We start from the raw sequence: 21,332 nt of genomic DNA on the forward strand, positions 1-21,332 counted from the left end.
AGAATGTTTATATGACTTTTTAAAAATTATTTATTTATTAATGAGGAATATAGGAGGAGAGAGAGAGAGAACCAGACATTCACACTGGTACATGTGTGTTGGTATGCTTCTAATTCTGCTTCTAAAAACCTCTTCTGTTTCATTGGTTTAATACCCCCTGCTTAACACTGTATTCTCTTTACATAACCACTGCAGGGCATTGGTTTAATCCCCACTGGTTCATGATGTGTTTCTGCTCCGCCCCCTCTTGTAGTACACCCTGATTTGCACCAGTCACTTTTTGCTCCACCCTCTCTGCGTTACATCCTGTTTCCGCCCTACTTGGCGAGTATATATAGGATTGTGTTTTTAGTTTAGTTTAGTTTTAGTTTAGCTTGGCTTAGATTGTGCTGCATTCTGCATGAATAAAGAGATACTGCGTACAGCTCAGCCATGAGTCCCTGGTCGTCTGTCTCCCATCAGTGAAGCTCAGCCCGACACATGTGTTGCCAGGGATTGAACTCAGGACCTTATGCTTGAGAGTCCAATACTTTTATCCACTGTGCCACCTCCTGGATCACTTATATGATGTTTTCATCAAGTTTAGTAGCTAATAGTTTTGTTTTTTTCCCCTTATTCAGTAACACCATTTATCTTAAAAGTGTGATATTTGGTCTGAAGAGATAGCTCAGCATTAGAGTCTAAGGGTTACAGGCCTGGAGCCCCTGAGAACCCAAGTTCAATGTCTAGAATCACCATCTCCCACAGATGAGTGGTGCTCTTGTCTCTCTCTTTCATATAAAGCTGTAAAAATAAACACATAAACGTGTGTGGGCTAGGATGCTGCCGGGTGGCAGTGCACCTGGTTGAGCACATGCATGAGTGTGTACAAGGATATGGGTTCAAGCCCCTGGTCCCCACCTGCAGAGAGAAAACTTCAAGAACAGTGAAATCTTATCTTTTTTAAAATTTTTTTAAAATTTATATTACAGAATTACATGTCGACAGGGGTTTGAATCCACACCATTCCCACCACCAGACTTCTGAATCTTCACTCTCCACACTGTAATCCACCACAGTTCCCCTAAAGTTGTAGACATGGGCCAACCATCTTCTCTACAACTATCTGTCCACATTTATACGTATTTATAGTTGCCCTTTTTTTCCTGATTCAATCCTCTTTTCCCCTCTAAACCACTCATAACATCATAGCTACTTCCATATGTCCCTCTCCTTTTCCTTCTCTCTGGGTGCACATCAGCTCTTATCTTTAAGATAACAACTAACTTATAGCAAGTTAGAATAATTTAGGTTTCTTCTTCAATAAAGCTACTTAAAAGGATGGGTGGCTTGGGGAATCTTGAGATGGGCCTAGACCTTGAATAAATCCCACTCTCCATTATTACTGGTGATCTCTATCAGGAACAACACAATAGACCTCTCCGTGGGCCCCCATAGGACCTTGCCCTCAACATGGATCAACCATGGTAGAGAATGTTCCATCCTCTGAAGGGAGGCTGGACAACATACCCTATCTTCCACCTGAGGAAGATGAGTTTTGAAATTGGGGCAGCTTGGAATGTTCCTACTCATGACCACAGAATGTGAGCTCAAATCTACAGGGATACAGAGGTCACATAGGCTCCTAAGCTGAATATGGGCCCCAGATCACATCAAATTGATGGGATTTATAGTCAACAATATTTATACACTTTTCCCATATTTGGGAGCTACTCTCTTCCCTGATCCAGCATTCTGGTCCTTTTTCCAGCCATGACATCATCTACCCAGACAATAACTTGGGGTCCACCTGTATATCAGATGTCAGGCTCAAAAACAAACAAACAAACAAACCACTAGAAAAGTCATGGGCCCTTTGGAATATACCTAAAATAGGTCTACTAACTATTTACAAAACAGAGACCTCCAAATCTTCATCTGCACTAATCCAGCCTTTAGGTTCATGATTAGTCAACAATTTGTTTGGCTTTATATGTTAACTCTTCTTTCAGCCACTAGGTTCCAGATGCTAACATGATGCCAACTGGACTTCCCTGGCAGATGACCTTACTAATGTGTCCTGGAGCTCTGCCCCACTAGGGAAAGACAGAGACAGACTGGGAGTATGGATCAACATATCAACGCCCATGTTCAGCAGGGAAGCAATTACAAAAGCCAGATCTTCCACCTTCTGCGCCCCATAATGACCCTGGGTCCATAGTCCCAGAGGGATAAAGAATAGGAAAGCTATCAGGGGAGGGGATGGCATATGGAGTTCTGGTGGTGAGAACTGTGTGAAATTGTACCACTCTTATCCTATGGTTTTGTCAGTGTTTCCTTTTTATAAGTAAAAATTATAAAAAATAAATAAAAAAGGAAGGTGGCACTGGTAGTTTATGTATCTAGGTTATTCTGTACTATAGAAATACTTAAACATGCAAAATCAAATATATCTTTTTTTTTCCTCCAGGGTTATCACTGGGGCTCTGTGCCTACACTAGGAATCCACTGCTCCTAGAGGCCACTTTTTCCATTTTCGTTGCACTTGTTGGATAGGACAGAGAAAAATCTAGAGAGGAGGGGAAGACAGAGAAGGGCAGAGAAAGACAGACACCTGCAGACCTGCTTCACCGCTTGTGAAGTGAACCCCCCTGCAAGTGAGGAAGCGGGGGCTCGAGCCCAGATCCTGGTACGCGGGCCCTTGTACTTTGCACCACCTGCGCTTAACCTGCTGCGCTACTGCCGTCCCCCCATACATCATTTTAAATAAACACATGTGTTTTAAATATTTTATAATTACTTTACTTTTTTTTTTTTTTTTTGCCTCCAAGGTTATCGTTGGGGCTTGGTGCCTGCACTACAAATCCACTACTTCTGGAGGCCATTTTTTTCTATTTTGTTGCCCTTATTGTTGTTATTGCTATTGTTGCTGGATAGAATAGAGAAATCAAGAGAGGAGGGGAAGACGGGGAGAAAAAGACACCTGCAGACCTGCTTCACTGCTTGTGACTCAACTGCCCTGCAGGTGGGGAGCCAGGGGCTCAAACTGGGATCCATGAGCCAGTCCTTACGCTTCGCACATGTGTGCTCAACCTGCTGCGATGCCACCTGGCCCCTACTTTACTACTTCTTTAAAGTTGATTTTTTAGAAAATATATGTACTTCTGCTGGTGTGAGTCAAGATTACTGTTTCTATATCATATTCTAGTATTATCCTAATTAATATGGGAAGAAAAACTCTGAGAAACTCTTAACCACTAAATCCACATATTTCAGAAATCACAACCTTGAGATCTGGCTCTATCTGAGAATGCCATCAAAAGTACTTGACTGTTATTACTAGAGGAAATTTTTAATAAAGGCTAATTAAGTGACAACACTCCCAAGTGGTTAACTTATTTAGGGGCTAAATTTCTGGTACTTCTAATTATCCTCTGATGACTTTACTTAGTGTTTCACGACCATGACAGATGACAATGAAAAACTGCAGTGAAACTCATTCACTCTGACACTATGCTTAGCACTGACTTCTCTCTCTCCAAGTAAAATCAATACTCTGTTTGAGTAAACACGTTTACAGCTTTATTAGGATGTCTTGCTTGTTCTGCAACAGCTACTTGAAGCTGTGGTAACAAATCGACTCAACTCAGTTAAACCTAGAGAGCTGGGTAAGAGGCCCATCGATAAGACTGTTATAAAAATAAACTGCAGGAGATCAGAAAGCAGGAGCAAACAGTCAGGTAAATGTCAATATTTTCCCTTACAGAGGATAACAAAAACAGCACTATCATGTAGTAGGTCTTTCCCCCTCTTTAGAAATGTTCCTTATTTCAACTAGATAAAACATTTCCACTTTTTGTGTACAACTCATCTTAATGAAAATTTTGCTTCTAATTCCCATGTGAATCTGGAACAGGAATCTGATGTAAATGTTTGGTATTTATTTTTTATTTTATTTTATTTATTTATTTATTTTTGTTTGGTATTTCTTATGCCATTCCAAATTCTGTAATTTTCTTCATATTTATAAACTTACTTTGATCTTCACTGACTTTAAAAAATGACCTTATTAAGGTTATCTGGTATATCTTCGACAGCTTATCCTTACTTTCATTTTATTTATGATACAAAACCTTGTCACTTGTTTTTGGGATGTCACTTCAATGCTGTGTTTACTGTAATATGTATGAAACCCGATTTTGTACCTTTCACATTAAGTTTTTCATATTTTTGCATTTAACGAGAAACACTGTTAGCTTTATACAGGCTGCACAACCTCCTGTCTAGTGGTAGTACAAATACAATGTCTATTATCTATTAGAAGCAAGACGCCACAGTGGCTATAGTTCTACCAAACAAGAACTCATAAATTTTCATCTGGATGCTCACAGACTCCCCAAAGAACTCACATCTGGCAGGAAATTCCCACTTCAATTAGGTGCCTTGGACTACCTAGATGTGACAAAGTAATGATTTCCCCCTGCTGAAAGTGTTTAGAATCAGTTTCTCCTCCTTTTTTCCTTTTCCTCCTTTTGTTCCCCCCTTTATTTCCCATCATGTCATCTCCACTCCTTCCCCCATCCTTTTCTTTTCAGGAATAAACCTATAAATGTTAAGTTATACCACTAAGCATGTCTCTGGCTTCTTTCATCTTCTGTGTAGCCTAGTCTGTGGAATTTCTGTTTTGTTTTGATATTGGCTATTAAAACTAGACATGCACTCAATTTGTGACTCAGATGTTAGAAAAGACAAACTTGTCTGGAAAAAGAAAGGAAGAAAGAAAGAAAGAAAATCAACAAACATTAAATTTTGAAATAACTTAAAAAAAAAACAACAACCTGTGATGCCTATCAGGATATGGTCTGACCTAGAAGGTATTTGTATAATCAAAACCAAAACCCAAGTGGTGTCAGATGGGGTAGTGACTGACATGGACAGGAAGTCAGCTTCAGCAAGGATTGCTTTAGAACAGATCTGTAGTACATACTCTATCACAAAAAGTTAGCAACTGAGTAAGATATATAGGTAAGTGGGCAGTGCTATACCAATAAGGATAACATTTCCTCTTTTTTGGTGACTGAAGATGGAAGCTTGTCAAATTCTATTTATGAAGTATGTGACAGTGCATTAAATAATACTTTTAAAAAAGCCCGGTTAACTCCCCTAATTTAGGAGAGAATCTGCTGAGGCATATCATTAAGTTCCAAGATAAGATAAAGATAAAGTTCCTTCCACTCTAAACTTTAAAATATACTACTTAAAAAAAATTCCTTCTCCTGGAGAAAAAAACAAAAGATTTCTTTTATAATTTTAAACTCAAGGCATAATTTCTTAGTGTGGTCCCCAAATGAAACTTGAGCATATGCTTCTGTTTATTATTAAAGTCAAACATCAAAAGATTCTACTCATTTGGGATATTGACTCTTGACCTACTTATTTTCAAGAGGCATATATAACAGACTGCAAAACTGATGACTTTCATTGGGTTATAAACACATATAGTTACAGGATCATGAATTAATGAAATCAGGGTATCTGGCTTCTAGTCTTTATTTGCAACTAATTCCCTTTCTTTGAACCTCACTTAGCACATCCATCAAATGGGGGCTTTTGAAGGGATTCTGGTTTTCATCCAGAAAGCTGCTTAACAACCCACCAAATAAAAGTGGATAGGGCCAAGTGGGAATTTACTTAAGCTCATCTCATTCTGAGTCAGATGAGAAACTGAACAGTATTTTGAATGGAGATAGTCTAAAAACCTAAAAATATGTGAGTGTGTGTGTGGGGGGGTGGGGATTGCTGGTGTACTGGGTCAAGTGCACATATCACCATGCCCAAGGACGGGGGGTTTGAACACCTGCTCCCCACCTGCGGGGGGGTACACTTCACGAGTGGTGAAGCAGGTCTGCAAGTGTCTATCTCTCTCCATCTCTGTCTCCCCCGCCCTTTCAATTTGTGTCTTGTCAAAAAAAAAAAAAAATGAAAGAAAGAAAAGAAAAAAGAAAACCTAAAAAATGTAATAAAAATCAATTATTAACATGAGAGAGAACCAGAGCACCACTCTGGCATATGAGATAGTGGAAACAAACGTGGAACCTCAGGCATGTCAGTCTGGTATTCGACAAGCTGCATCACCTCCTGGGCCACCAAGAATTTAATTTTTAAAACACTTTTTCAGGGCCAGGCAGTATTGTACCCGATTAAGCTCTCACACAGTACAATGCAGTTCAAGCCCCCGATCTTCACTTACAGAGGGAAAGCTTCATGAGTGGTGAAGTAGGGCTACAGATATTTGTTTCTCTCTCTCTTCTTCCCCCTTTCCCCTCAATTTCTCTCTGCTTCTATCCAATAATAAATAAATAGATTTTAAAAATAAAAAAATCAATTTAAAAACATGTACAAACTATTGTATTTACTGTCAAATGTAAAACATTAATCCCCCAATAAAGGGAAAAAAATCCTAAGGGGAAAAAAAAATTCCAGTTGGCTATTTTCAGACAAATGTTCCTCACTTCTGATCTAGAAGAAAGAAAAGACTACTGAAAGTGATGGTATTGTGCTGACAGTGAGCTCCAGCAACTATGTAAAATTGTGTTTATACCCTAATTCACAAATAAGATAACTAATCTTGCTATATTTTAACTCATTTAAAAGAAATCTTACTTGATCAATGGAAAAGGCTTTACAGCAGGGTGGTTCTAAAATTTTAAAAGCATTTAATGCCAGAAGCTTATTTTTAATTTGCCACTTCATGGACTAGAAATAAATCAGATACATCTAAACTCTGTCAATGTTAACTGGATAATGAAATGAGAAATAAATTAAAAGCCTCTGTTCATTCCCCAGGTTTGGGACTGAAGTGAGAGTAGCTATGAACTTAGTAACTAATTATGCCACTAAGCTCTGTTTGTTTTATTCATACCTGTACTGATATAAAATATAGCCTTGATGTTAGGGTTTACTACAACATAAGGGCTACATTTCATACAGATTTTCTTACACTTTGGAAAGTTGTATCTAACTACTTAAAAAAAAAATTACTATCTTTATTTATTTATTAGATAGAGACAGCCAGAAATTGAGAGGGAAGTGGGTGATAGGGAGAGAGATAGACACCTGCAACACTGCTTCACCACTCGTGAAGCTTCTCCCCTGCAGGTGGGGACCAGGGACTTGAACCTGGGTCCTTGCACACCAGAACATGTGTGCTTAACCAGGTGCACTACCACCCGGCCCCTCTAATGACTTTTTTACCTTGGCGAAGACTTCTGCTAGGTCCCACTGTTTTCTGGGTTATACGTCAGCACTGCTTACATGTAATTTTATTTATTTAGATGATATTAATAAACACATATTGTAAACAAATCAAATAATATAAGGACAAGTTTTAAAATGGAATACATTAAGGCATCTACAGAACTGATACACATTACTTTGTAAAAAAAAAAAGCAAGCTGTTTCTAAGACTTAGAAAACTATGGTAGTTATCTTTGGGAGGTGGAAGGCACACCACTTTGATGGTGGGTGTAGTGTGTGGAACTGTATGTTTTAATCTTATAATCTTCAAACCTACTACTAATCACAATAAAAAATGAAAAAAGAAAGAATAGATTAAGCTTCATTGTAACTTGTCATATTGCTCCTTTTTTCATTTTGTTATTAACTTGTGAAATTTCTGTTAACGTCATAGGCAGGCACCAGAAAATAAGCACAGAAATAGTGCTTAGAAAACTACTTTGGCTGTTTCTTGGAAGTGAAGGTAAGATACACAAGGGAGTATAGTAAAACGATTAGGAATCAGAATATTAGGGCTGAACTTTAAGTTTGAATTCTGGCTTTCAGAATTGAATTTGACCATGGGATAATTACTTAATCTACTGAACCTCTCAAATCAGTAATGAGACAGCTGAGTCTATGTCCAGCTGCCAACTGTGGGGTTTGCGGGAATAAGTAAATGGTTGTTTTAGGGTACTAAGTTCTGAGGTTGGTTTTTTATGCAGAGAAAGTTAACTGATGCATTTTTTTTTTTTTCTTAACCAGAGCACTGCTCAGCTCAGGTTTATAGTGGTGAGGGGGATTGAACTTGGGACTTTGGAGCCTCAGGCATGAGAGTCTCTTTGTTTAATTATTATGCTATCTACCCCTGCCCAACTGATGCCTTTTGCATGAATCAGAAAGGTGTGGTATACAAAATTTACCAAAACCATGAATAAGCAGCTGAGAAGATTATTAGACTCAAATGAATTCCCATTTGATTCACCAGAATTTTAGACTAGGAAATTGACATGCTACATATTTTTTTAATTTGAGGGGCCGGTGGTGGCGCACCTGGTTGTGCGCATATACTACAATGCACAAGGACCTGGGTTCAAGTCCCTGGTCCCAATCTGCAGGGCGAGAGCTTCACAAGTGGTGATGCAGGTCTACAGGTGTTCCTGTGTCTCTTTTTCTCTCTATTTTTTAAAATCTTTATTTATTGGATAGAGAGAGCCAGAAATCGAGAGGGAAGGGGGAAGATAGAGAGGGAGAAAGACAGAGAGACACCTGTAGCACTGCTTCCCCCAAACCTGGATCCTTCAACACTCTTAACACATGTGCTCAACCAGGTATGCCACCACTCGGCCCCCTCTCTTTGTCTCTGTCTTCCTTTTCCCTCTTGATTTCTGGCTGTCTCTACCCAGTAAATAAATAAAGACAATAAAAACAAACATTTTTTTCCATGTTGCAATTCTAAGAAAATTAACTTCAGAAAATTGTGGTTATAACAATTCTATTGGTATTCTGTCAATATATAAAAAAATCTTCTGAAAATTAGTATTGTTTTCTTGGAATATGGGGTGATTTTAAGGTGAGGTTTGGAATTTCTCACAAACATGGATATTCCCTCAAAGATCAATTGTTCTGGATGGCCTCCCTTTAATAGATACTGCAAATGGATACTAGAATTCAAAGAACTTTGTCTTTAGGAATTTGGTTAAGACAGTGATGTTCTGAGCCTTTTTTTTAAAAAAAAAATTATTTATTGGGAGTCGGGCTGTAGCGCAGCGGGTTAAGCGCAGGTGGCGCAAAGCACAAGGACCGGCACAAGGACCGGCATAAGGATCCTGGTTCGAACCCCGGCTCCCCACCTGCAGGGGAGTTGCTTCACAGGTGGTGAAAGCAGGTCTGCAGGTGTCTATCTTTCTCTCCTCCTCTCTGTCTTCCCCTCCTCTCTCCATTTCTCTCTGTCCTATCCAACAATGACAACAACAATAATAACTACAACAATAAAACAACAAGGGCAACAAAGGGAATAAATAAAATAAATATTTTAAAAAAATTATTTATTTATTATTGGATAGAGACAGAAAGAAATTGAGAGGGGAAGGGTAGATAGAGAGGGAGAGAAACAGAGAGACATCTACAGCCCTGCTTCACCACTCATGAAGCTTTCCCCCCTGCAGGTGGGGACCAGGGGTTTGAACCTGCATCCTTGCATACTTTGCTGAGCCTTTTAGATTATTTGATCCTGAAGCTTACATATGAATCTTAGGTTTCCTATATTTGTTGATTTTTTTTTAAATTCTTAAGAATGTTGGTTCTTGAGTAAGGTCTCTAGTGCTTTATCTGAAATATATCTATTTCTATATCTGCCTGTCTATAATCTGTCAAAAGTGTACTCACAGTCTAAAGATGATTTGTAGGTCTAGTCCATATTCCTACAGCTGCCATAAAACATACAACTAAATCATATCAGATTAACACAAGCTGGTATTGACAACCCACAGGGAACATATTGATTATGTCTCTTTCATGTTATTTGTTATGATTTTTCTTCTCAATTTCATTTACTGGGAAGACACCGGGGAAGAAATTTCACCAGGAACAATGACAGTGCCTGTCACAGAATGTTCTCTATGCTTCCATTTGTTACTATGGCAGTGACAAAGAGGGTTCCAAATGAAACTGCAGACCTGCTGTGACAAAGCACAGCAGGACAACAGGAAGAAATTTTCTCCTGACCTGGGAAATTAGGAAATCATACTTAGAGATTATAGAATTGTCTCCATCTCCAACCGTGCAATAGTAGCACGTGGACGTTTGAGGGAGAGTGTGAAAAGGGCAATTCTGTCAGGATTGACTAGTTATAAGTAAAAGGCAGTGTTACACAGTGCTTGAAATCTCCAAACACAATATAGGAAGACATACTTGTAGAAGACAGAGGAATGTGTTGCTATCACTAAAGATTTCAGATAAAGCTAGGAATTTAATCTATGTACATTTGGGGTATTTTAAAATCATACATGAAAACCTATAATATACTGATATATCTTTTATATTATTAAAAAGAATGTGTGGCACTTTAGTATTGAAATACATAGCTGGCACATGAGAGGTTACGTGATGCTTTGTCCAAAAGTTTGAAATTGGGAGTAATATAATTATGCAATGACAACAAGAAAGAAATTCTCTTAAGCCAGAGAAACTTTAAAGTAACAGAAGTATATATTAACTTTCTAAAGACAGGTGTCAATCAGAAAAGAGATATGCTATATAGCAATATATCAAAAGATATGCTATATAGAGCAAAGATAAGGGGTCTCAACTAATGAATTTTTTTTGGTATTTAAAAAAAATTTTTTTATATTTATTTTATTTATTTATTCCCTTTTGTTGCCCTTGTTGTTTTATTGTTGTAGTTATTATTGTTGTTGTTGTTGGATAGGACAGAGAGAAATGGAGAGAGGAGGGGAAGACAGAGAGGAGGAGAGAAAGATAGACACCTGCAGACCTGCTTCACCGCCTGTGAAGCGACCCCCCGCAGGTGGGGAGCCGGGGTTCGAACGGGGATCCTTATGCTGGTCCTTGTGCTTTGCGCCACCTGCGCTTAACCCACTGCGCTACAGCCCGACTCCCTTTCTTTTGTATTTTAATTAACATCTATACTGTAAGATGGATAGATGACTTTGTGCTATTAAACAGTTGATTCATGTAACTTTGTATTTAGAGTCAATGGTGACCAAACTAGTTTATTATCTGGCTTTCTGTTTCTGAAGTGTAATCAATTCTTCTGTTTAGCCAAAAGCTTGGGATTCAAACTCACTAAGCATCTGCTGTCCTCTGATTCTCTCCATTTTCATTTTCTCTCTTTCTTGCAATAACCCTAGCCTAGACTTGTTAGAGTCCCATCGTACAATGAAAGCTCACGTCCAAAAAATGAAGTAAAAATGAAGTTCAGGTAGTAGGCATATTTTCTTTGGTAAACTTTTATCAGTAAGGTTAGTTGCTTAGTACTAATGATGACATTTCTTTGTAAGTAGAGAAATAGTATATAGTGCAGTGAGTAAGAACATTGACTCTGGAGTCAGAATGTTTGGCTTGGGTATTGGATCTTCAGCTGTCTAGCTACGAGACTGGACAAGTTATTTAAATGTTTTGTGAAATAGTTATCTCAGAAGTAAAATGGAGTTAAAATCACTTTCAAGGGCTTTCATGAAGGCTAATTAGGAAATAATATATGGGGGCCAGGTTGTGGCAAACCTGGCTAAGTATACACATTACAGTGCACAAGGACATGGGTTCAAAGCTTCTGGTCTTCACCTGCAGGGGGAAAGCTTCATGAGCAGTGGAGCAGGGCTGCAGGTGTATCTCTGTCTCTTTCTCTCTACCTCCCCTTCCCCTTTCAATTTCTCTCTGTCTCCAATAATAAATATTAAAAAATGAAATATATGTAAGATGTTTAAGACAGTTGTCAACTAGTAGTGATTTAGATATTAATTGACTATGTAAATGCTATCTATTGCTAGAGGCATAGAGCTTGACTTACACAGAATGTGCTGAAAAATGATAATCTAAGTATTCTTTGGTAAAGTGCTCATCTCATTTCATGACTCAGTCTTGTAAGATACAATTACCCTGGGAACTGGTTAGAATAGGTATGAAGAGAGAGACCTGCCTAGCTTCATCTTGCCTTCCATGTTCTCTATACTGATCTCAACAATGTACAGTGAAATCTAGTGTTTGGACCTAGGGAATGATGAAAATGAATACAGAGAGGAAGTTGCAGATGCGATTACACCAGGGGTTGGTAAAGTATAGCTGGTAGGCCAACGACAGTGTGCTGCTTTTGTACAGGTGGAGAGCTAAGAAAGGTCTTTCTATTTCACAGTGCTGAACCTACCCCATGTAGGTATCCCGCCAAAAAAAGCAGGGAAACAAACAAAACAAGAATATACAATATAACATATGTATGGCAAAGCATATTAAGTACTCACTATCTAGTCCTTTACAAAAAAAAAGTAGTTGATAGGGGCTGGGTGGTGGCACACCTCATTGAGCACATATGTTATAATGATCAAGGAACTGGGTTCAAACCCCCAGCCCCTACCTGCATGGGGAAAGCTTTACAAGTGGTGAAGTAGTACTGCAGGTGTTTTTCTGTCTTTCACCCACAATACATCCTCCTTCTATCAATTTCTGGCTGTCTCTATCCAACAAATAAAGATAATAAAAATATTAAAAACAAGCAAAAATTTTTTTAAAAGGTTCAAAAAATGTTTATAGATCCCTATTCCTTTTTAACTCATCTCACTGTATTCAAATAAGTATCTAGTGAGGTTAGATTAAGAAGAGAGATTAAAAAGAGGCTGAAAATACTGTGAATAAAATAAAAAGTGCTTTGATCAAATAGCTGATTTACCACCAAATGGGTAGCTATTGATATTTGTACCTACTTTAGTACCTGAAGAATGACCTCTCACCTTTAAAAAAAGTACAAATAGGGAGTCAGGTGGTGACACAGTGGATTAAATGTGCATGGCATGAAGCACAAGGACCAGCGCTGGGAAATTGTGCAGACGCAGTCACATCTGCCATGTTGTCCCCTCGGGCTATTGCTAGTTCCTGAGAGTTGGGACATTCTCGGAGCGCCCGTTCAGCCATGTTGTGCCCTCAGGGCATTGTCTATTCCCTCCCCCCCCACAATGGTTGCAGTGTTCTGGTTGCTCCTCCCCCTTCCCATTCTCTCGAGAGCTGCTCCCATAAAAGCCCTTCTTCCACACCTCGCTCTCTTGCCAGCGCTTCACTTCGGTGTTTAGATGCAGGAAAGGTTGCTGCAGTGAGGCAGCCATTTTTGCTACCTCCACGTGGCCCAACCTGTTTCTCTCGCACCCAACTCTGAGGTGCCAGCGCAAATAAAGATTTGTGTTTCCTCTTAGCTCCAGATCTCCTCTCTCTCTTCTCCGCGGTGCAGCCTGACAGACCTGCATAAGGATCCGGGTTTGAGCCCCTGGCTCCCCATGTACAGGGGAGTCGCTTCACAAGCAGTGACGCAGGTCTGCAGGTGTCTATTTTTCTCTCCCCCTCTCTGTCTTCCCCTCCTCTCTCCATTTCTCTCTGTCCTATCTTGAAAAAAAAAAGTAGCAATATGCTCTGGGGGGATAGCACCTAAGGTATCACAACATTTCCAAGCCTACACACGAGAAATAGCATGTTCACTCTCAGGTACCACCATAAGCCAGATCAAAGTTCTGGTTAACATAACATATATGTATGGGTATATCATATGTGTGTATGTATGTATAGATTTTGTTACCTAGTACTGGAGGCATCACTGGAGGCAATCTATTGCAACAGGCGAGGCAGTTTAGAGGCCCACAGCCAGAGTCAGTTGCTACTAGGTTTCCATCAGTCATGATGGCTACATAATGAACATTTACTATTTAACAGATTTTTAAGGTACAGATAAAACTGGAGATATTGCAAGTTTGATTCTAAACCACCACAGTAAAGTGAATATTGCAATATGTGGAGTCACACAATTTTTTGTTGTTCTCCATACAAATATATCTTTATACAGTACTATAACCTATTATGTATGTAGTAGCATTGTGTCTAAAAAACAAACATACTTTAATTAAAATTAATTCACTGCTAAGAAAATACTACTCTTCATTTGAGTTTTAAGTTAACTCTAAAAAAATTAGCTGGTAAAGGGTCTTCTGAAAGCACAAATTATCTGTAAAAAGCAATAAAGCAAAGTATAATAAAATGAGGAATGTCTGTGCTTAAATGATGCATGCATAGGGTAAAAGCTTAACATTTCTGTACTAAGATTCCTGGCTAATTAATTTCTAGCGTCACTGTAAGGATGTATGTATCAAGGATTTTGTATCAAGGATTTTGACCTAATTCTGGATAACATATCTTTATTCTGCATAGACTTACAGTTCTGAAGCAGTATGGGATAGGTAAGTAGCTGCAAAGTACTCTAGTTGAAGCAATGATAAAGTCTTTCAGAACAAAGAAATAACAAACATAAGCATGGTAAGAAAGTAGAGAATTATCTATAGAATGTGAGCTTTCCAAAGAACAAGTCACGGGGCATGCTACCAATCTAATAGCTAGCAGCGTGAATAGGCATACAGAGTTTCAAAGAAGAAAAACTGAAAAAATTATGTTGGTGAAAAATACCATTAAAATAATTTTTATATAATGATTAAACCATTATAATAACAAATTTCTGATTCAAATCATCCTCAAGGAAGCAGAACAACTGTCAGCTTTGTTTGCCTTTGAGATGGGAAGGCTTGAGGAATAATCAGTTATTAGGAGGGACTATTGTGGATCATCACTCTGTATTCTAAAGCTTACTTTACCTTAACTTAGCTTCACTACACTAACTAGAAATAATTATGATTTATCAAAAGAATCTTTGAACCAGATTTCAGATGATTCTAAGTCATCATGGTTAGGAATTTTTCAGTTATCTTGATCTTATCTTTTAGTACACATTCCAAAAATGATTTGGACCTAATAAAATGTGTCAGTTCTTTCTGATTAATATTTAACCCTTTCTATAATAATATTAAAAAATGTATTAGAAACAACTATTTTAGCAAATGATATAATCCAAAGACCTCATCCTTAGTTATTAGCACACTATTTAATATTCACCGCAACTCGTTTTTAAAGAACAACAGTACACTTATGCCTAGAGATCTATGAATATACTATATACTGTACTTGATGTATTATGTTTATGCAACATTCTGACAGACACAATTAATCAAGTAAAATGACTAGGGTGTAGCCCAAATTACCTCTAAGACAAAATAATTTTTTTCTTATTGTAAAATACCCACACGATACTCGCAGTGATAGCCACATATGAAAAGAACGCTAGGAGTGGGGCCAGGCGGTGGTGCACCTGGTTAAGTGCACATATTACAGTGCACAAGGACCCAGGTTCAAGTCCCTGGTCCCCACCTGCAGAGGGAAGGCTTCATGAGTGGTGAAGCAGAACTGCAGGTGTCTGTCTGTCTCTTTCCCTCTCTATCTCCTCTACCCTCTCAATTTCTCTCTCTCTATCCAGTAATAAAAAACAAAGTAAATGAAAAACTTAAAAAATATCTTTTTAAAAAAAGAACATCAGGAGTTGATTATATAGAAGAAATTAAAAGCTATAACATTCATCAGTCTTAGGTATGTGGTAGAGATAAGGGTTAAAGGAGAGGTTTAATGTACAAAAGTTTGAATTAAATGAGTTTGTACCTCCAACAAATGCATCTCCAGCTCCATTGGTATCAATAATTTCTTTCTGGTCTTGATCCAAGACAGCAAAAGAAGTGACTTCACTTTCTGTAATTAGAGCCAAAGAAAAGCAGACTGAGTTCTCTTTGTAACACTCAACGTGTATACTTACCCAATAAAAGTGTGTGTGTGTGTGTGTGTGTGTGTGTGTGTGTGTGTGTGTGTGTGTGTGTTTTGAGACCTCTGGTGTCTCAGGCAAGAAAGGCTGTGATATAAACTGCTATACTGTTTCCCAGGCCCTTAACCAGTTAAGTTCTGAAGCTCTTTCATTGTCTGAAGAAAGATAGAATATGGATTCCATATTGTGTTTCACAACAACCTGGGGACCAAGGTGTAAAGTCATATATAAGTAATGGCTTTTGTTTTTAAATTTCATTATGCATGTGTTTTGTAGTCATACCTAGGTAGTTCACACTTTGGGAAGATTTTAAATAGTAGCAATACAATTTTTAGAACAGCACAAGTACTTGTACAGAAACTGAACTAGAGGAAATATTTGTATGGATTGAACATATAATTACTGAGTCTCTAATAAAGCTTCAAGCCTGACTGCATTCCTGGCAGTGAAACCTGGATACAACTAAGAGCTGTAAACACACACACACACACACACACACACACACGTTTTGCTATAGAAAATCACAATGGCATAATATATTAAAATATACCATTTTGTCACAAGAACGCATATCAATATCAAGAAATACTGGTTTTAGTTGATTACAAAAAAAATTTAAAAAGCTAATCTGGTTACCTTTATAAAGGACACACTATTTCTTTTAAATATCTGTGAACTATCAAAAGGGAAAATTACTATTGAATAGACGGGAAAAAAGGAACAGTACGTGGTAGACTTTTGTTTTATCATAGTCTCTACCAATGCCGGGTTGTTTTGACCACAGAGTAACCTAATACAGTATTTTAAATTTGGCATATGGCAATTAAATGGAATTATGATGAAATATGGCTTAAGGCACATCTGTAAAAGACTGGACTGTGCTTTCTGTTTAAGACTGGGACTTCTGAAACCATAATTTTGCATGAGGTCAAAGACTATATAGATATCTTTCTAGAAAGACTATATAGGTATCTTTCTAGAAAGACCAATATTCAAGAAGAGATTCATTTAGTGATCTCTTTTGAGTAAATAGCTACAGATACAAAGAAAACTCAATACCAGAAGCATCCATTTAAAATGTTTTTTTAAAATTTACTATTATTAATTTATTTTTAATCAGAGCACAGCTCACCTCTGGCTTGTGGAGGTGTTAGGGACTGAATTGGGACCAATGGCATTTAGTATTTGACCTGGCCCTTAAATATTTATTTACGAAGTAGAGATCGAAAGAGACAGGCACCAGAGCATCATTATGGCACACGAGATGCCACAGATCAAACTCAGAGCCTGATACTTGGCATTCCAATGCTGTATCCATGGTGCCACCTCCTGGGCTGCTATTTGAGCTCTTTAAGTAACTGACTCTCCACACTATATAATACCACGACTTACATGACAGCTCACAAGATTTTGGTTAATTGAAAGTTAATGCATAAATACCTCAAATTAATTTTTCTAGAGGAATATGCAGTACCTACCGCTAATAAATAAGTAAATAAAAGATGTAAGCAGGATTTACTGGAAGCAATTTGAAAAGGGCTACAGTCTGATTTATGAAAGATCTGTGCCATAAATATTTATAAATAAATTTGGTTTTATTATTTCCAAGTACAAGTCACATTATAAAGGGAATTAATTGTAAACTAAGAACAAACAGGCATTAAATAAAATGAGCTAGGTTAATCACAATCTTACCATTCATAATAGAGTCATATTATATAATAATGTCTATAAAGCATTTCAGGTAATGTAAAAATGTAAGAATTAATTACTGTATTTTAGATTTTAAAATAGTTACATAATAAATAAGCCATGATTAGCTAGAGTACCTTGATTCCTTTGAAAAGTTGTTTACTTTTGGTTGGACAAATCTTTATTATTCAAAAAATTAATGCATAATGAATTTATTTATTTATTTACTTTGATCAGAGCACTGCTCAGCTCTGGATTATAGTGGTGCGGGGGATTGAAACTGTGACTTTGGAGCCTCATGCATGAGAGACTCTGCATAACTATTATGCTATCACATCCACCTTTGAATTTTTTTCTTAAAAATAATAATTTCTTGACTTGCGAGGTGGCACAGTTAATAAAGGGTTTGACACTCAAGCACACACTCCTGTCCAGCATCACATGTGCTAGAGCGATGTAAGAATTTTTTTTTTTTTTTAACCAGAGCACTGCTCAGTGGTACAGGGGATTAAACCTGGGACTTTGTAGCCTCAAGCATGACAGTCTTTTTGCATAACCATTATGCTAGAGTGATGTAAGATTTTTCTTTCTCCATCTCCCTCTCTTTTTCTTACAAATAAAGAATGATGATAGGTCGATAGCATGATGGTTATACAAAGAGACTCTCAGGTGTAAGGCTCCAAAGTCCCGGGCTCCATCATAAGCCAGAGCTGAACAGTGCTCTGGTAAAAAAAAAAAAAAAAAAAAATATATATATATATATATATATATATATATATAATAACTTCTTTTTGGTTAAATTACTAAGAATTCTAGATAAATGCAATTTCACTACACTGCTTTCTAGATCACTGTGATGCTTTATCCTAAGGTGTTAAATGAAGTTCAATTTGTTGAAACATAAAGGAGATTTCCCACTTTTTTTGTACAAATACATATAAAGAACAAAAAGAATGTAAGAGACCTGTCATAAGTTAGTCCAGATTTTCTGTATCTATAGTTATATAATTAGAATTCCTTTCAAAATAATGACCCTGGATATTTGGAAGAGCCTAAAATATGTTCTAAGTTGAGTAAAACAGATCTAAAAAATTTAGTAATTTTAAGTGCAACTAGACTTCTGTTACACTTTTAAGATATTTTATTAGTCATTTAATATTGATTTACAAAATTATAAGATAATGGGGATATAATTCCATACCATCCCCTTTTTTGGTTACACTTTTGATACACATTTTTTTAAATGCAACGATCTAAGCTGTCTTATAGCACTACTAAAACAAAAACAACTTCTCGTGCCTAAGGCTCAGGTCCCAGCTTCAGACCCCAATACCACCATAAACCAGAGCTGAGCAGTGTTCTGGTCTCTCTGGGTCTTTCTATATCTCTCTCATTAAAAATAAAATGGGGGGGAGGAGGGGGCTGGGCGGTAGCGCAGCGGGTTAAATGCAAGTGGCGCAAAGTCAGGCGTAAGGATCCCAGTTCGAGCACCCACTCCCCACCTGCAAGGGGGGTCACTTTCTTTATAGGCGGTGAAGCATGTCTGCCGGTATCTTTCTCTCCCCTTCTCTGTCTTCCCCTCCTCTCTCCATTTCTCTCCGTCCTATCCAACGACAGCAATAACAACAGTGATAAACAACAAGGGCAACAAAAGGGAAAAAATGGTCTCCAGGAGCAGTGGATTCATAGTGCAGCCCCAAGATAACCCTGGAGACCAAAAACATAAAAAAAAAAAAAGTAAAACAAGAGGGGGCCGAGCGGTAGCACATCGCTAAGCGCACATGGCGCGAAGCACAAGGACCAGCTCTAGGAAACGGGGTACTTCCCACCTGTAGGGGGGTCTCTTCACAAGCGGTGTGAAGCGCTTCTGTCCTTCTCTCCCCTTGTCTATCTTCCCCTCCTCTGATAATTTCTCTCTGTCCTATCCAACAGCAACAAGAACAACAAGGGCAACAAAATAAGAAAAACGGCGTCCAGGAGCAGTGGTTTCGAAATGTAGGCACTGAGTCCCAGCAATAACCCTGGAGGCAAAAAAATATTATTAAAAATAAAAAATAAATAAACCTACAAACCAAACAGTATAAGCTAACATGACCTATTTCATTGCTAATCTAGATAATTTATTGTATAAACACATGAAGTATCTCATTAAACCTTAAGGACAGTTGTAGGTATGGACATATTTAGTCAACGAGATCTAAGACATTACATTACCTCCACTGGGGCCTATTTTTCTTAGGTGCAAAATGGGCCTGGAGTAGCAATGGGAACAACTAGCAAAAACAGCTTTTTTTTTTTTTTTTTGCTTTTACTGTAGAAAAGTAATAGTGTTACTTCTAGTCAAGTACATCTTACAAGTTTAAATTAAGCCAGTCTTTATTTCTTGACTATCCCCCACCATTTTTTTTTTTTTTTTTGGTAAAGTGAGGATACAAAATAACTGTTTTTCCTACTTTGCTGATTTCTAGAAAGAGCTTCCTTAAGTAGACAGGAAACAATTCAGCTGATACTAGATTTGCTTGATCACATCTATTAAATAAAATTAAAAATTCCCTGGGCAATATATAAAGGCAAATATTTTATTTTTTCTTTATTGGGGGGGATTAATGGTTTACAGTCAATAGTAAAATACAGCAGTTTCTACATGTGCAACATTTCTCAGTTTCCCACATAACAGTTCAACCCCCTCGTAGGCCCTCCTCTGACAGGCAAATAATTTATTTCTCAATTTACTAAAAGACAAATTTCATGACCTAATCACCAAAATAGTCTGGCTCAAACCAAGACACATCCGTACATCTATAGTGCTAGGTTATTTTCTTTTACTTTGCTATTGTTATTATTATTATTATTTTCTCTGCCAGGGATTTACTTCTGCATAATTCTACCACTTCCAGTGGGTTCTTATTCCAAATTGAGAGAGAGAGAGAGAGAGAGAGAGACCGACCGAGACCATAGCATCTCTCCATTGTTTAGGAAGCTTCCCCTGTGTATGGTACTTCCCTGTGGTGTTGGGGCTCAAGCCCTGGTCCTTACACATGGCAAAGTGTATAAATGAGCTATTGCTCAACTTGCTAAGTCGTTTTAGTACAGATGGCCACATAAATGCCACAATATTTAACTCAGATAAAAATTTAGCTAATCAATGACAAACAGATCGAAATTTCTGTAGTTTTACCTCTGAATTTAACTATATATTTTAGCACTACAAACACACAACATCATAATTACCATCCTTAGAAAAATCCATTAAAGGTTTTTCAGAATGTCATGTTTTGTCAAGGTGTTTTTGATGCCAACTCTAAGTTGTGGAGGAAAGATGTAATTGAAGAAGATACACAGGAGGATGAAGGTAAGTATTTTTATTTTAAAAATTATTATTAGTAGTAGTATTTTGCCTCCAGGGTTATTACTGGGGCTTGGTGCTGGTATTATGAATCCACTGCTCCTGGAGGCCATTTAAAAAATTGTTTTATTGGCTAGGACAAAGAAAAATTGAGAGAGGTAGGGAGAGACGAAGTGGGAGAAAGACAGAGACACCTGCAGACCTGCTTCATTGCTGGTGAAGTGACCTCTCTACAGGTGGGGGTCTGGGGGGGGAAGAACCTGACTCCTTGTGTGTGTCCTTGTGCTTCATATTATGTGCACTTAACCTGTGAAGCTTGCCCCCTGCAGGTGGGGGACAGGGGCTTGAACCTGGGTCCTTGTACACTGTAGTGTGTGTGTGCTTAAACAGGTATGCCACAGTCTGGCCCCCAAAATTATTTCTTTAAAAAATAATTTTATTTATTTTATTTTAATGAGAAAGAGTAGATACAGAAGGAAAGATACTGAGAGAGATAAAGAGACCAGAACACTGCTCAGTCTGGGTTATGGTGGTACTAGGGATTGAACCTGGGGCATCAGGGCCTCAGGCTTGAAAGGCTTTTGCAAAACCATTATGCTGTCTCCCCAGCACAACTTTTTAAATAAA

General features: G+C 37.8%; 1 protein-coding gene across 5 annotated transcripts in view; it reads right to left on the reverse strand.

Moving 5' to 3' along the window:
* ADK (adenosine kinase) overlaps positions 1 to 21,332 on the reverse strand; it is a 452,224-nt gene that overhangs the window by 15,150 nt on the left and 415,742 nt on the right. For all 5 annotated transcript variants that reach the window (XM_060172912.1, XM_060172984.1, XM_060172793.1 and 2 more), the window contains one exon: positions 15,511 to 15,597. In XM_060172912.1, coding sequence (XP_060028895.1) covers positions 15,511 to 15,597 — 87 coding nt within the window. The remainder of the gene's footprint in view (positions 1 to 15,510; positions 15,598 to 21,332) is intronic.

This window comes from Erinaceus europaeus, chromosome 1, assembly GCF_950295315.1.
Source record: "Erinaceus europaeus chromosome 1, mEriEur2.1, whole genome shotgun sequence".
Classification (NCBI taxonomy): Eukaryota; Metazoa; Chordata; class Mammalia; order Eulipotyphla; family Erinaceidae; genus Erinaceus; species Erinaceus europaeus.